The following is a 16,148-nucleotide window of genomic DNA, read 5'->3' as shown; positions in this document are numbered from 1 at the left end:
TCTGTTTCAAATATTGTGCACATCATAAACTAGGAAACACACACAGAAAGTCAATAAAAATTTACGCACTTTATGCAATTTAATATCAAAATTTTATTGCTGAATTTGCCATGGCGACCCTCGCACTCGCTCATATCCCAGCGCTAGAATATATCTCAAAGCTAGCTGACTTATCGGGCATCCAGTTCATGCTGTAACGGAAGCAACCATGGCAAACGCTTGGCACGTGCATTTCGTATGATAAATGTTGTCGGTGTCGTTGTCGCTGTCGCTCTTCTTGTTGTTGTTACTGTAACTGTTACTGATGCTGTTGGTGTCGTTGTCATTGTCGTTGTCGCCTTTGCAGTTGCGTTTGCTGATTATGCAGCGCTGCTTATGCCACATTCGCTGCTGCTGTTGCTGCTGCTGCTGCCTCAGTTAGTTATGCCAGAGCGCAATGTGGATGCCAAAAACTTGCCGCGACTTCCTTTTTCGCCTAGGTATCTTTTTATTGCACTCGTGAGCGCAAAAATAAACCACAAAATGTAAGAGAGGCAGCAACGTTGCTCAGGTGTGCGGTGAGAAAGAGAGAGACAAAGTGGGGAAAAGGAGATCAGTTGAATTGGTAGTCGTCTGTCTCTATCTTCTACTCCACGTTTAGTTTTGTATGCGGCGTCAGGTTTCGTTGTGTGTTAAATTTACGCTGACATGCGCTAACTAGCTGTATGTGTGTGCCTGTCTGTCTGTCTGTGTGTGTGTGTGTGAGTGCCGCACGTTGCCGTTGTAACTTGCAACTTAAATGCGCACGTGACGCTGCCTGCGTTGCTTTATTGCATGCACGGGCGAAAATTAACAAAGTTCCACTTTTTTCTCTCTTTTTGTTCTACCGCAAGCGAGTCGGTGACACACTTTTTGGGGATGGACGAAAAACGCATTAAGATGTTTAAGTTGCACACGTTTGACGAAGACAGGGCAACATTACGCATACGCCGCATTGGACGCAAACTGCAATCAGCAAAGCAGCAGCTCAAGCAGCTCAACCAAATACGCATTACTCCTCAATGCAGACGACAATCAATCGAAGGCTGAAAGCTTTCAAGGACAACACGGAAAATTGCACGAGATGCCTCAATTGCAGCGAAGCATTTTGCCAACTTCAAATCGAAATTTGCGCATACAAAATATATACTCTATGTGCAAGGAGAAAAAAAAATATGATGATGGTAAAAATGAAGCAAGAAAATGTTCGTTGGCGCCAACAGCGTCGCGTCAACATTGGAATTATAATCAGAAAACTGCGCGCAAACAGAAATTGAAAGTCAACAGCAGCAAGCAAGAGAAAGTGGGTTGAAGAAGATGCGGGGAAAGGTGGTGAAGGTGGCATCAAGGATATCGAAATCAAATCACAGCATCGTCAAATGCATTTAAATCTGTTTGCATTGCATTCCTTTAGCTATGTGGCTCATGCACCCGCCATCCCGATGCTCCGTTGTTGCTGCTGCTGTTGTTGGCACTCCTTTGGCTCCTTTCGACTGTCTCCATCGACTGTCTCCCGTCTCCCGTCGACAGTCTTCCGCTGTCATGTCGTTGTCGTAGTTCTCGCCTCGCTGCACTTTGCGTGCGCCTTGGCATGTGTCTCTTAATTTTTCAGCTTGCACATCTCCCCCCCGAGATGTCCCTCTGTCAAAGTTGCTGCCTCCGTTGTCATTGCAGTTGTTTGCATGTCTGGGATAGGGAAATTGATTTTTATCGCCTTGGGACATGCGTTTGACTGACACACTCACACACACACGCTGCCTTTCAGTTTGTACTTTTGACTATTTGTTGCTCCAGCTGTCGTTGTTGCTCTCGTTGTCAAAGAAGTGTCAAAACTTTTGGCATATCGACAGAGTTGTTGGTTTTCCGCTTCATACGCAAACACACCAACTTAATCGCCCTCTATTTGTTTAGTGTAGTTACAAATAAACATTTAAAGCTCTTAAGCGCTTAATAATAAGTAAATATTTTAATGAAATATTTGTCATGTCTCTGGACTGTAATTAAATAATAACTTTCCTCACCAAGCGCTTTGCAATTTACATGTTATTCAATTTTTGTAATACCACGCAAATAACTGAAAATAAAACTGAGTTTGACATTGTAGAGAAAATATTTAAAAGAGTTCCTTTTATTTAATTTACAAACGCCTAAAGGATATTACATCGCTCATATTGTAAAAATGTTAATTTAAATTGCCATTTTTTTGCAATGCATTTAAATGCGCTTGTCTATTGTCATTCCCAGCAATCTGTTAACAATTCTTTGGCATTTTGCATGCCTCGAGGGGGTTTTATTACATTGAAAAATTAATATAGCAAAGATCCCGTGTCGTGTTTCACTTCACACGCTTGTTAATAAATAAATAACATCAATATTTATTCTTCGCACATTTGCCATTTAATAAACAGAAATGAAACCATAATGAATATCCAACATCAGCAACAACAAATACGTATACGTAATATATAGCATAAAAAATGAGCAATAAATTGCTGTTACAGTTGAACAACACACACAAATTAATAATGAATATGTTTCGCGAATACATCAATTGTTGCGCTCAATTGTTGTTTAACAGAAATCAAACAAAATGTGAAAATTTTAAATGGAACACTTTATTTTTATTTACCTAGCATTATTAAGACACAATAATTATTCATTAATGTGCATAAGATGCATAAATAATTGCATGCGCATTTTATACTTATGCTGCTGCCAATACACATAACACGTATACGTATACGCATATAACGCATACGCCCCATGTCACTTCAAAAGCAATTTTTAAATGAACCCGCAAACTTTTGACGTAATGTGAAACTGAAGTGAACTTGGTTCACTTGGTTCACCTTCGATTTGTTTAATTAAAGTTTCGTTTAATGGCAAAGCCAACGAAACAGTTTTTACGTGCACATGAGACTCAACCACCTTTTCAATCCACCCGCGTTCCCCCACGTAACCCTTTTAATTGAACATTTTTAATTTATGCATAATAAAAACTGATTTACCGCTCGAAAGAAAACTCGAAAAAAAGTTCAACTTTAACTTTGATGCTTTTTATGACTGACCCAAAAAATGATGAACCATAAAAGCACACAAGGTGTGTCTGTGTGTGTGTGAGACTGTGTGTGTGCACGTTCGAGTGTATGTGTGTAAGGGAGTATGTGTATTTGGCAAGAGAATAGACACCAAAGCTAAGGTAAAGTTTCAGAGCGTGGCGCAACTTTTGGATTTTAGTGCCGGCCGTTTGGTCTATTTTATAGTATTTAAGTGGCCATGAATTTCCCATCCAGTGAGCAGCCCATCCGTACAGACAGTAGAGCAGCTTCAATTGAACCTCTGGCCCGGGGGGCACAGGCTGCCAGGAACATGTGCACGTGGCTTCAAGTGGCTCTGGCCCCGAAATAACAGCCAGGAAACTAAGGTAAGGCGCCACGTGCCCCTCAGACACTACTTCTGTGGTTACTCCTGGTGTTGTTGTTGCTGCTGCTGCTGCTGCCGTTGAGTCAACGGTTATGGTGGCGCTGGCTGTTGCGGTCAGTTTTGGTTTGGTTTTCAATTGGCTGGTTTTGCTCACCACCTGCAGCAGGTTAGAACTGATATTGTAGGCAACGCAACTCGCACTCGAACTCGCACACTCGCAGCTGTGTAGCAAGTGTCTATTTCAAATTGTTTTAGTTGCAATTTCTAAACTTTAAGTTGATTTAAGTGCACCTGCTAATTGGCAAGAGATTCAATTTCATATTTATTGTGTAGATATTCGAGACTAGGTAGTTGAAAAAAACTTATAGTTTATCTATGGTTTTGTGCAAAATTCTCCTAAGCTCTGGGAGCCGATTAAATCCTTGCTTATTTTATTCTAAATATTTTTAACCAAGAGAATTTATTGTCAAAATAATATGCACAACCTGCAAATAGCAAATATTTTGCTGCCAAGTCAAACAATTTTTATTTTGAAAAATGAGAGAAAAATAAAGATTGTGTTGTAAAAATAAAGTTTTCATTTGCAGCTCTCTCGTCTGATATGATAAACTGCTTGCCTAAATTTAAATGGGAGATTATTGAGTTTAAAAAGAGAGTTTAAGTCACTTTAATTCCCCAACTGCAAGAGTGCCAATTCTCGTTTTAACAATTGAAATATACAACATATGTATTGCTGAACAGAGATAACACATAATAATGTTGACATCGACAAAGAGTAAGTTGTGTTCGCTCAAGTGCCTAATTTTTCATTCGATTACAAATGATGCAAAAGTAGCACTCACAACAATGCATCACTTTGGGGGCCTGCCGATGATGCAGTTCGGAGTTGTGGATCAGGAATTGATATTGGAATGCATAAAGCTGGCTCGAGTCGAGAGTAGCCTGTGTACAGCAGCCATTTTGCATCGCATTGCGAGGCTGACAAGTGCTACGAGATGACGAAGATGCATGACTGGCAACACACAGCAAAAGAAGAGATGGAAATGGGAGGCATGTGGCAGTGACAACAAGTCGAGAGAAATTGTAACTGAAAGACACACACACCCACACACATACACATATATATAGCTTGTCCTGCATGCAAGTGCATCGTGTATGTGAGTTTGTATCCTGGTAGTCACTATGGGTATGCTTTGCTGGCATCCTGGGCAGCTGCATCTGTTTGTTTGGGATTTTCACATTTGCTTGTTACACTGCGACTGACGTTGATGTGACATGCAACACATTAGTCTAATGAAATTTTTTTTTTTCTTTCTCTTTCTCACACTGTTTGCACCATGCCAATCATTGTGGTTGGCTTTGTCAGCTGAATTGTGGCTGCTGCTGCTGTTGCTATTACTCCTTCTGAAGGCGAAGAGTGCGCTTATGGCCAAAGCACCTTGGTTTGCCTAAATATTATCAATTTAATAAGCTTTTGAGCATCTACTTAGGACATTATCTCACTTGTTTTAATTATGTTTTTCTTGTCTACCGCATGGCTCATTAAAATGTGTTGCCTACTTTTTGGCTGCCCCAGCAAACATTCAACTTTAATTGCGCCCATAAATATTACGTATACGCTAACTTCAGTTGAGAAATATGCGAGGTCTTAAATAAGGATTTATTATGATTATGTTGAAATATTATTATTTTTTTCATTTGCTTGCTTTGTATTTTTGTTGACAATTTTTATTTTCTCTTCTAAGTATAACTGATTTGTATTTTATCATAGAGCATCAGCTATTCACTGCATGTGTTTCTGCTACTGTCTGTTCTAGTCGGGCTTCAATTGGCAGCCACGTGCCGACAGCAGCTTGTGAGCTTAGCTGGCCACCCATTGCGCTGCGCTAGGGAATTAATTTTGCTTTTGAATGGCTTTGTAATTAAAACGCGGACAGCGTTAGGTGCCAAAGGTAAGAGACAGCAGCCAATGCCGATCCCGGAGCACATCACAGTGTAACTCGGTACGGATACTTTGAAGATTTTAGTCACAATTTTGGCTTCAAGTGGTTCAGCATGAGCCTCGATTGACTAACTGTCACAAAGGCAAACCAGACTGTCAGACTAACTGCCAGACTGACTGAGTGTCTAACTGTCTGAATTGCTGACTTGCTGATGAACTGCAGCTGTCACAAAGAGTTTTCTGGATTTCTTTATGTTCAGCTGCTCTCGCCTCAAATTTCAAAACAACTTGAGCCCCCACTTTCTCTCTCTCTCTCTCTCTTTGTGATTCTGCTGTCTGCTGTCAATTGCTGTCGCCCCAAGGCCCGTCTCCAGAGCTTTTGCTTTGCTCAAGCAATTTGGTTTTGTATTATGCAAAGGAAATACTGTCACTGGAATGGCCTTTCCTTACCTGGCATTGCTTTTGCTTTCGCTTTTGAGTTTGAGTTTGAGTTTGGCTGTTGCTATTGCTGTTGCCATTCCCTTGGCCCATAAATCAACTCAAGTGCCTACGCCCCAGCTGATTTATTTTTACCCCAGCAAAGTCATCCCCAAGAGTGAGGCCAGCTGATATGGAATAAGGTGGAGGGCTAAAGGGCAGGCATTTGCCTAAAATATTTAACCGGCACTTGTGCACAACAATTCCAGTTGCCATTCGTTTGTTGTCCTTGCGCTCCTCCTCCTATTCGCTACCTTCGTGGAGGAACCGCCTCTGCCTCTCGCATTTCGTATTTTTAGGTACTTTTATTAAATTCTCAAGTGGCATTCGGCAAGGCGAATTTCCACTGCTTGTGGTGTGTTTTCTTTGCTATTTTCCAGCCAAAAAGTTTCTTTGTCAATTTCCCGTATAATGCACAATAATAATACGAAAAAGTTAAGGAAGAACACACAGCTCTCGAGTTGAACTTGAATTCCGAGGGGTTACACTGGGGCAGGAGCAGAACGCTATGCAGCGGCAGCGGCAGCAGCAGAAGCAGTAACAACAACAATTTGTGGCAAGTGATTACCTTAGGCATTTTGCGGCTCGCAAATTGCGCAGAGCTCAAGGGGATGCCATGGCGCCTCTTATGTTGCTGTTGTTTCTGTTTCTGTTTGCTCCTCCACCTCCACCTTCAACCATCTTCTTCTTCGTCTTCGTCTGCTTCTCCTTCTATTATTTGCTGTAGTTAAGACCAGGCACTGGAACCTGCTAAAAGATCAGCATCAGCATCAACATTTCCCACAGGCGAACAGCAAAATTTAATTTTTAATTTCGTTTCGCATAATAAAAATGCTATCACAGACAGTGCCATCAGAGAATGGGGAGCACAGCACAAAACAGCAAGTGTTTTCTATCCAACAGTTAGCCACAACAATCAACGAGAATGGACATTTAACAGCCAGCCAGCTACTTTTGTTGAATTTTTAAATTTTCATTTACCCACACTAATCCGCAAAATCTTACACAAATGTTATATAAATAATGTTTACTAATGGAAAATCTTCTCATTTGTTATAGGTATAAACAGAGCTTCTACATAAAGTCAAACCAAAGTAAAGCAAAAACTACTTATTAAAAATAATTGTCAGTAACATAAACACACCTAGAAGCAAGAGTAATTCAAATATTATTGTTATACGTATTTAAATCACTATGGTTATCTTTAGTTGTAAGTTGAAACACAGCTGCAAATATGCAATAAAAGCAACCACAATGTTGAAAAAATACCGAAATAATATACCGCAGAAATACTAAAAATATATAAAAAGCTTATGATATATTACTAGATTAAAAATATATCAGAGAGTGCAAGAAATATCAAAATGTCAGCCAAAGCAACTAAGATCCTTAAGAATTAGGCGTTTTTCCCCCTACAAAATAATGTCTTAAATAACTTCCACATTTTTATCTGATTGCAACCAATCTTTCAATCAGAAATCTTTAATACTGTAGTTATTATAGTATTTACAATATAGCTTCAAAATTACGCTTGTTTTTCGAATTTTATCGAAATGCGGGGCCGCAACAAACAAAGTTGATCTGTCGTGCTGTCGAAATTGATCTCACTATATCTTATTGTCTCTGAGATCTAGATAAGGACGATACATCAAGGCTGTTCACGCAGATCAAGAATATATATATATACTTTATGGAGTCGCAGATGCCTCCTTCTGCCTGTTAAATACATATCATAGAGGCACAAAGTTTTAATACTCTCCTACCCTATAGGTAGCAGGTATGCAAATAATAGCCTGAAGCATAAACACACCCAAAATCAGCAGTAATTCAAATGCAATGAAAGTGTGAAGCACCAGTAATAGAAATTCAATTGAATGGCCACGATTTGGTGGTAACTGCAATTAGAATCGAAATTACAGCTTGTCGGACAGTACAGGGTGCGGCATTTTGTGCTTGTTTAAATGAAAACGCGAAACCGTTGAACTAATTAGAGAATCTTTTCGTTGCCGCGCTGCTTTTCGCTGTGCAAATGTACAAATGCAGGGCAGGGTTTAAGGACACGCCCTAAACTCACACACACGGGATGATGCTAATGAGATTTTGATAGAAATTTGACGTGGAGTGTGTCAGAGACTGATGACAGCTGCAAATTGTTGACAGTTTTGTGTGATTATAACACACAAGGCAAAGTGTGAATACAACGCGCATGAGAAAAAAAAATGCAAGAAAAGGAAAGATGACAGCTTGAGAATGGGGAATTGAGTGAAAGAGAGAAAGAGAAAGGGAGCAAAAGTCATTTGACAAAGTGCATAATTTATGAAGCAACTACATTGTTGCAAGAAGCTTGCATGCAAATGAGCTTAACAAAGAGCGACACCTGGCAGCTTGTTGATTGAATGCCTTCACCAGACATGTGCACCGACATGCTCAAGATGCCAGCAGCTAGCAGCTAGCAGCCAGCAACAATAGCTGAAGCTCCAACTGAAACTTAAACAATTTTAACTTAATTTTTGACTTAATAAATATCTCGGTGCTGACTACAAAAAGCTTCTCTGTTGTTCATATTACTTTGGGAAATTGTTGCAGCTACTTTGGCAAAATAACATAAATTTCCGCTTCACATAAAAAGACAGACAAAGAGCGAGCGAGAGAAAAATATTCTATTCGCTTTCTTTTCTTCATTTTTTGCATCACTTTGCTTATAATATGTTTCTCTTTGCAACAACTGCCGTTGACTGACACAGTTGATTTTTTTCTGTTGTAGTTGCTGCTGCTGCTGTTGCCAACTGTTACTGTTGTTGGCCAAGTTGCATGAACTGTGCTCACTTTGGCGCTTGTCTTGGCTGAAAGTCTTGGCTGGTTGTTGCTGCAGCACCTCCGGCGCCGAGCGCATTGAAATAAATCTGAGCCGAGCTCAGTTTAGTGCAAACTTTGGCAAGCAATCGCAGTCGGTGGCATGTGGCATGTGGCATGCAGCCTGTCTCTCGCCCTTTCCCCATTCTCTCCCTTTTCCTTTGCTGAGGCAAAGTGTTATTTACCTTTTCTCTTTGTTGCCCAGGTAGAGAGACGCCTTGGGACAGACTCCAAGAAAAGTTCCACTGAAGTTCCACAGTGCACTGACTCTGTCTATAATTCCCATTACAATGCGAGCGACTCTCCAAGGCCGAAGTTACTCAATGTTTACGTTGCATAATTAAACTATTATCAAACGCAACGGTTGCAAGTGCAAAAATGAAAACAAATTTCACTTGAGTTGATTTGTGGCACATTGAAATCCTTCTGAAGTAATTTATTTTGTTTGTTTAACATCTGAAAATATTAACACGCTTAGAAATTACTCTCTCTTTAAATGTGCCTGCAAAAAATAAACAATTAATTTAGAAGTGATTTACAATTTAGCTGTCACAAATTTATTAGCACACATTTGATAATTACGCTTTGTATTTAATTATTTACTATGCACTTTTTTACCCGGACATGTAAACCTTTTATTCATTATTTAATAGCTTATTTAGTTGTTCATATTCACAGCCATTATAATGCAATTATTTACTGTACATTTGTTGTCAGATTTATTATTTATTTTCGACAATTATTTATTAATAAGCAATCATTAATTATTTATTTAATTCATAACCCAGAAAATTGAATATAATATTCAATGTAATTACCCATGCCCAAACATTTTTAGAACTAACTTTAATGCTGCTTATCAATCAATATATTGATGCTCTGTATCCATAACCTTTAATCAGGCTAATAGCAGTGACAAGAATAACAACAAGCGCTGGCATCGTTAACATCATCAACAACACGACAAAACAAAACAGGAACCGAAACAGTAGCAAGAACAATAATTAATCTCGGGGTAATGTAATAACCGCCATTAAACTAAACAAACAGAATACACCGACATCGACATCGACATTTGCCATTTGCCGTTGCGCATAAATTTCAATATGTCTGGCAACTGTTTTCCCCTCCCACTCCCCCTCATGTTTTGTCTTCCCATCAGTTTTAACCAGCAGGTTGGCTATGTTTCCAATTGGCTGGCCTGATAGCGTATATTTCCCCGATCCTTGCTGTGTTGTGGGAGTTGTACTCAGTAAATAATATAGTCGAGCCAATGTTAAATGATACGAAATTAATGCGCAAATATCAGCGGAATAACCGTATAACAACAGGACAACAATGTTGCTATGATGAGGCGTGGGACATGCCGTATTTTCCCAATGAAACAGGCCAGGTGAAATGTTAATGGCATTGTAAGTCCACGGTGGGTCCATTTATGACTGCTGTGCGTATACTTAATTTGCGATAGGTATAACCTGCCCAACCCCTTTTCTCCGGGCATAATCGAGACTTGTGCCTAATGTTCTACGAAAATACAATACACACCCACAGCTCTTGACTTATGTCAGCTTGAGGAGAGAACGAACGAGGCAAATTTGATTCTTTGCCTTGAATTTTATGTGTTGGCTGTCACGCCCACAAGACCAAACAATTGGCGCCAGTTTGCTTGAATTTTTATCGTAACTCGTATATAAGTATGCCACAATTTGAGGCAGGAGCATACACAAACAAGCATACACACACGAACACACACTTTGGGTTTCATTTTTCGGCCGAAATTTTTATTGTCCAGCAAAAAGCGAGGAAATACGCATGAAATTAGATTTGCTTCATCGAATTGATTTCATTTGTTTTGATTTGTTTCCGAAAATACGCAAATTGGATACGAAACCAAAAAAACCCAACAGCCACACTCTAACACACAGCACACACAACGCACACACAGACACACACACTAACACGAATAGAAGCATTCAAACATTATGGCAGCATTGCCATTGCTGAAATGAATACATTTTGGTCAAACTGTTGAGATTCAAGCATTGTCGTAGTCGTTGTCGTTCTTGTTTGTCGGATTGCGGGGCCCTCGGTGGAAAGGGCGTTGACGAGGGGGCGTTGCGGTTTATGTTGATACTGTTGACTGACAAGGAGGCAACACCTCTCTTCTGCTCCCTCTCCCTCTACCCATCCGAAAAACCCGACAAACCATCTCCAGTCCCTGACTCAACCCAAAACTCACTCTCATAGTTTAGCCTGGCCTGACTTTTAGTAGTTTTTTGTTCTTGCCGTTGTAGTTGGTTTAAGTGCTGCTACTGCTGCTGCTGCTGCCTTGAGTTGGACTTGAGTTTTGTGCGTTTTGCTGCTGGCAATTGAGCGATCAACACTTGGCAGCTGTGTTGGCATTAAAGTGTCAGCAAATATTTTTGAGGGGGGGCAGCCAGGCAGGCAGACAAACTCTCTGGCATGCATGTGAAAACAGTGCGGACAAAGTGTTAGTGATTTAGGCCGCATGCGGCTTAATCTGCCACGCGTTAAGCCGTCTCTGGCCAACACAACAAGGCCAAAACAAAAGTTGCCTCTCAATCAAATGGCAAATCCAATCGTTTCTAGCACAAGCACAAGCAGCACAACCCTTTTTCGGTTCGGTTCTATGTCGGGGGATTAACAGATCAGAGGCTCAAATGACCCAAGCTATCCTCAAGGGTTTTGCGTTCAATGCTTTTGCAGTAAGTGTTCCCAAGAAACTTTTTCGGGGCCCTCAAGTTATTCAACACATTTCGCTTTCGCATTGCTGTTGATGACCCAATTAATGGCTTTTCAAAAATTTATTTATTGTCATTTCTCGCGCCAAACTTTATGACAAAACCGAAATAAAAAAAAATAGAAAATAACAAAACGAAAGAAAAGCTAACAAAACTTTAAAAACCAAATATTTATTTTATTTTTTTTGTCGCAAAACAAACCCAAAACTAATCATTATTGAAAGCGTGTGTAGAAAACTTTTATGACATCGCCCCTCGTCGTTGTCGCACAAGCTGGCGAAAAAGTCGAGTGAAAACTGTGAACGCCATAGCTTTTCGACAAATTGTTTTATTGTCCTTTTGCGCCCCAAAATATCCCAGCGACGTTAAAGCCTCTCAAAGGATTCCATTGAATGGGTTTCGTTGCCAAAGCAACGCATTTCTATTAATGTGTGGAAAGAGAAGTGACGAGGAAAAAGTATTTTCTAATAAATTGCCATATTGAATAAGCGGATTAAGAGCAAGAGATGGAAAGTTACCAAGTATTGGTTCAAGGATATAGAAAACTATCTGTGAATAATGGTTTTCATTATTCTAATGATACAGAATCTCTGCTTTAAAATAAAACTCACACCAATTTGTAATCAAAGCATGCACATGAATAGCGAGTGAATGAATGGCTGTCAATCACTGAATCGATGATAGATGAATCAAATGCTGATTGATGGATGTGTGGTTAAAAACAAGTTGCAAACTTGTACAGCCAAAGATTGCATATGAATATAGTGTGAAACAGATTTTCCCCCTTTAACCTTTGGTAGCTATTTAATAGAGACTTGCTCTCTATTTATTGTGGAAAATCAATAGAAAATAAAATGAAATGCACTTGCTACTGAAGCTGTTGCTTTTAGTGTATCTTGTGGCGCTTCCTTCGGTTGCTGCTCCTCCCGCTGTTCCTTCGTTCTCTGTTTGCCTTCTGACGTGCCTCGGCAGCAGCACATACCGCCTTGTAGGCAGACTTTTTGATGTTTTCGAGATCATTCCGCGCGTGTTGCAGCATTTTCTTAAGCGTATCAATGCGATGCTGTGCCGATTCTATAAGCTGCGCCTTCTCCGCCAGCTGCTGTTGGGCACCTGCAGCCGCATTCTTGGCATTCGCCAGATTCTCATGGGCAATCTTGATGATGCTCTGCAGCGCAAGCAGCATTTGATGTGCTTGCTTTGCCGACTGGCAGGCGAAATTTAAATTGTTTTGGCTGGTTGCCACCAAAGCGGTTTCCTGTTGCAATGCCGTCTCCGATACGCAGAGCTCTGTCTCAAGTTGTTCCACCATCTGTTGCTTGCATGACAGCGCCGCTTCGGCTGCCTTGGCTGCCGTGTTCGCCTTGTCGGCCAGCTGCTTCTTCACCTGGTGGGCGACCTCGTCTGCTGCACATTGCTGTGTGCCATACGCCTGCTCTGCCTCCTGGGCGGCCTTTTGGGCAATATTTGTGGCGGTTTGCTTTGGATTGTTGCGATTCATCATATCGCAACCGCCCCTCTCGGCATTGCCATCGTCTCCTATATCATCCGGTTGATCCATGACATTGAGGCGCGAACGATGATGCAGCGGACCCAGCTGATGAACTGCCCCGATTGGTGTGAGGATGATGTGCTGGAGTAGCAAAAGTGCCAGGAGTAACGGGTTGAAAGCCTGAGTTAGCTGTGCAATTCGCATAATTACGTGAGCCTTCAAACTTTCTGCAAGTTTTCCTTTTCAGTTGCCGCTCGAACATTTTTACATTTCAAGTAGTTTGCTAAGTCAACTTACAGAGTGGAAAATAAAAAAAAATATATATATAAATGTTGCACGAGCAGTAGGCGAACAGTAATGATGGGAGGGGCAACGTGGAAATACAGCAAAGGCGACGACAGACGCAGGCAGGCTCGGCGCATAACTTTTCCAAGCAATTTAACGGCAACATTTTGAAAGTGGAAGCTCGTCAGCCTTAAGAGCCACATGATACCCTAAGATATGCGTGAAACACTACAGCAAAGCTGAGTTTCGCAGAAACAAATCCAAAAGTATTTTTGCTAAGAGCTGCGCTGAAGTGTCATAAAATGGAAAGTGTATTTAAATTCAACGAGCACGGCTCGAAATTCTTATTTAATGGACCTTTTATGTGTAAAATTATATTGTATTCCGAATAAGTGTGACCAGATGTTACATATTTCATCACTTCACTATAAAAGTGCTCTAATTCCTAGAAATTATAAAACATTTGAATATTGCGCATACGCCCTGTCAATTGTGTAACCAGCGGTGTCGAGTTTTGTTCACTTCTATTATATTCTGAATAAGTGTGACCATCTCTTACATAATCTTTTTACACAATGCAGCGTTAATTCTATGGAATTCTAATTCATTGAAATATTACGTACTACTATACGCCTCATTTGTGTTAACAACTGTAGTGAACCTTTTGAATTTCTGACATTGTATTCTATTCTGAATAAATATGATCAGCCCTTGCGTACCATTATTACACTTTAGTGCTAATTCAGTGAAATCCCAATACATTGAAATATTATGTATACGTCTAGTTAATTGGGTTAAAGTGCTTTTAGCAATTTCTATTTTACAACTATGCGCAGTTATTGACATAAATTCTAGTTTACCCGGTTAATACAATACATGAAACAGTAAACATTTTACAACATGAAAAGCTCGCCCACATATCATAAACAAAATAAGTTCGGTTCTTCTTCTTTTGGTCAAAACTAATTGGGTCATCAAAGCAACTGCCAGCTTCGGTCGCCTTCCCCCTTCAACTGTTGACCAAGTCGTTTTGCCCTTGATAAGCTTTGGGGCATTATCGAAATGGTTGAGCTGGTAACTCCACAAAAGACCCCTAGACGATTGCTCTGTGGGTCGTTTTGTGCGTTGATCTGCTAATCCCAAAAGGGTATTCGTCTTTGCCACACTTTTATGCTGGCTAAGAACTTAGATTTGCCATACGAAAGTGAGTTTTTACGAGCCATAACGATTTTACGGAAAATGCTACAATTTAAAGAGTCGAAAAAAGTCTTTATGTTAAATATGCTTCACTATCAATTAAAAAGGGGGAATTTTCTCTCTCGAAAATATTCCAAAATATTTAAGTGGAGTTGAATTACTGCAGAAATGGACACTCGACAACCGCAACTGGCAGCAATTCCGAATGCCCTGGCTTTGCCTGGCTCTTGTCCTTGCCCCCAAACGGCACAGACGAAACTTCTTCGCTTGCAAGCTGCCTTGTGGCATTTGCACATTTGTCGGGCTACCTCACGTCGCCCCACACACCCATCATGTCCTTGTACGCTCAGCTTGTGCTTGTGCTTCATGTTCAGCCCTATCACCATCCTCAGCCTCATCCTCATCCACGTCACTTTCATGCGCCTTTTTTGCGTGGCCAAGTACATGTGCAGAAGTGTCCCAAATGACACTCCCGAGAGTGGGTGTGAGCCTTGGTCCTGGTGTGGCAAAAAACCACAAAAAATCGTACATGAAATCGATGTGAATGGCACATTTGGCGAATGCAACTATCACACTGCAAACGAACTTGCAATGCTCTTTAATTGAACTCCATTTTACCAATAGGCTGTAATTATCTGAAATGGTATCTTAATTGCAATTACTTGCCTTACTTAAAGAAGAAAACACAAATGATTTACAGGTAAATTTTCATTAATTTGCAATGTTATGATCTGGCCCTGAGCTAGGTTCACAGCCCCTCTATCATGGCCACACTACCGAAACGGCAACAACAATGCTCAGCCACACACAAATTCAATTTCCTCTGCAGTCAGTGGACCATCGAATGGCATCTGTCGTCATCCCAAGCCAGTGCCAGAATCAGAGCTGGGACGACCAGAATGTGAGTATCAGAGGCAAATGTAGTAGCAGCTATGTCTATGCTCACCCCTTTTCCTTCCCACCATATGTCTCTTTCGCTCTCTTTCTCTCTCTCTGCTGGGGGTATATATTATATTTATGCCATTGCAAGTGCTTATTGATGTTGCATCTGAAATTGAAATCTGCACTGTTTTTTGTTACCATTGCCATTGCCATTGCTGTGACTGTCACTTGGATCGTTTACACTTGAAAATGCATCGATTTCTGTTCCAATGTTTTGAGAACTTTCAATTAAGCAAAGCTGGCATTTCGTTAACCGGGAACGCCATCAGGAAATTTGTAGTGCAATATGCAAAAATGTCATGATACTCCCTAAAGGATCAACCAAAAAAAAAAAAAAAGATAAAGGCAGGAACATGTTTTACTGCGCCTGCAGCAGAGTGAACACAGCAAGTTGAGTCGAGAGCCATTGAGCCTCAGGTAAAATTTAATTTTAATGCATAAGTAAATTGAATTTAAGCAACAGGAAAATTGCTCGCAAGCCACAAAGGTGCACCGTCCCAGCTTCAGCTCAGATGTCTGCCACGCCCACGAAGCCTCATCAGCATATGGAGGAGAAGGCAGACGCCGCACAGTGCTCAGTGCTTGGCAAAAGTCTCTCAAGCAAAATTCTCAAAGCAACCGACCACAAAAACCGAAACATGAAATTTACGCAAATATGAGCAAGCGAAGAGAAGAGCACAGGACGGAAGTGAAGCCCAAGTTTGATGACAACGTGCACAAGGTTGATGTTGAAGTTGTGCTCAGACGAAACCAATGA

At 40.7% G+C, this 16,148-nt stretch overlaps 2 protein-coding genes across 2 annotated transcripts; both read right to left on the bottom strand.

Annotated features, from left to right (window-relative positions):
• Positions 1 to 186: 186 nt before the first annotated feature.
• LOC133836757 (uncharacterized) lies at positions 187 to 3,679 on the bottom strand (the record flags this gene model as incomplete). The annotated part of the gene is made up of 2 exons (XM_062267346.1): positions 187 to 412; positions 3,087 to 3,679. Coding segments are annotated over 2 exons (819 nt in total), but the record flags the coding sequence as incomplete, so codon positions are not given.
• Positions 3,680 to 12,361: 8,682 nt separating this feature from the next.
• On the bottom strand, positions 12,362 to 13,171 carry LOC133836756 (uncharacterized). Its single transcript, XM_062267344.1, has one exon. The coding sequence runs from the start codon at positions 13,169 to 13,171 to the stop codon at positions 12,362 to 12,364; it is 810 nt and encodes a 269-aa protein (XP_062123328.1).
• Positions 13,172 to 16,148: the final 2,977 nt, after the last annotated feature.

This window comes from Drosophila sulfurigaster, chromosome 2R (genome assembly GCF_023558435.1).
Source record: "Drosophila sulfurigaster albostrigata strain 15112-1811.04 chromosome 2R, ASM2355843v2, whole genome shotgun sequence".
NCBI classification, from domain to species: domain Eukaryota; kingdom Metazoa; phylum Arthropoda; class Insecta; order Diptera; family Drosophilidae; genus Drosophila; species Drosophila sulfurigaster.
Note: the sequence above shows the minus strand (reverse complement) of the source record. Positions and strands in the feature narration are given on the sequence as shown.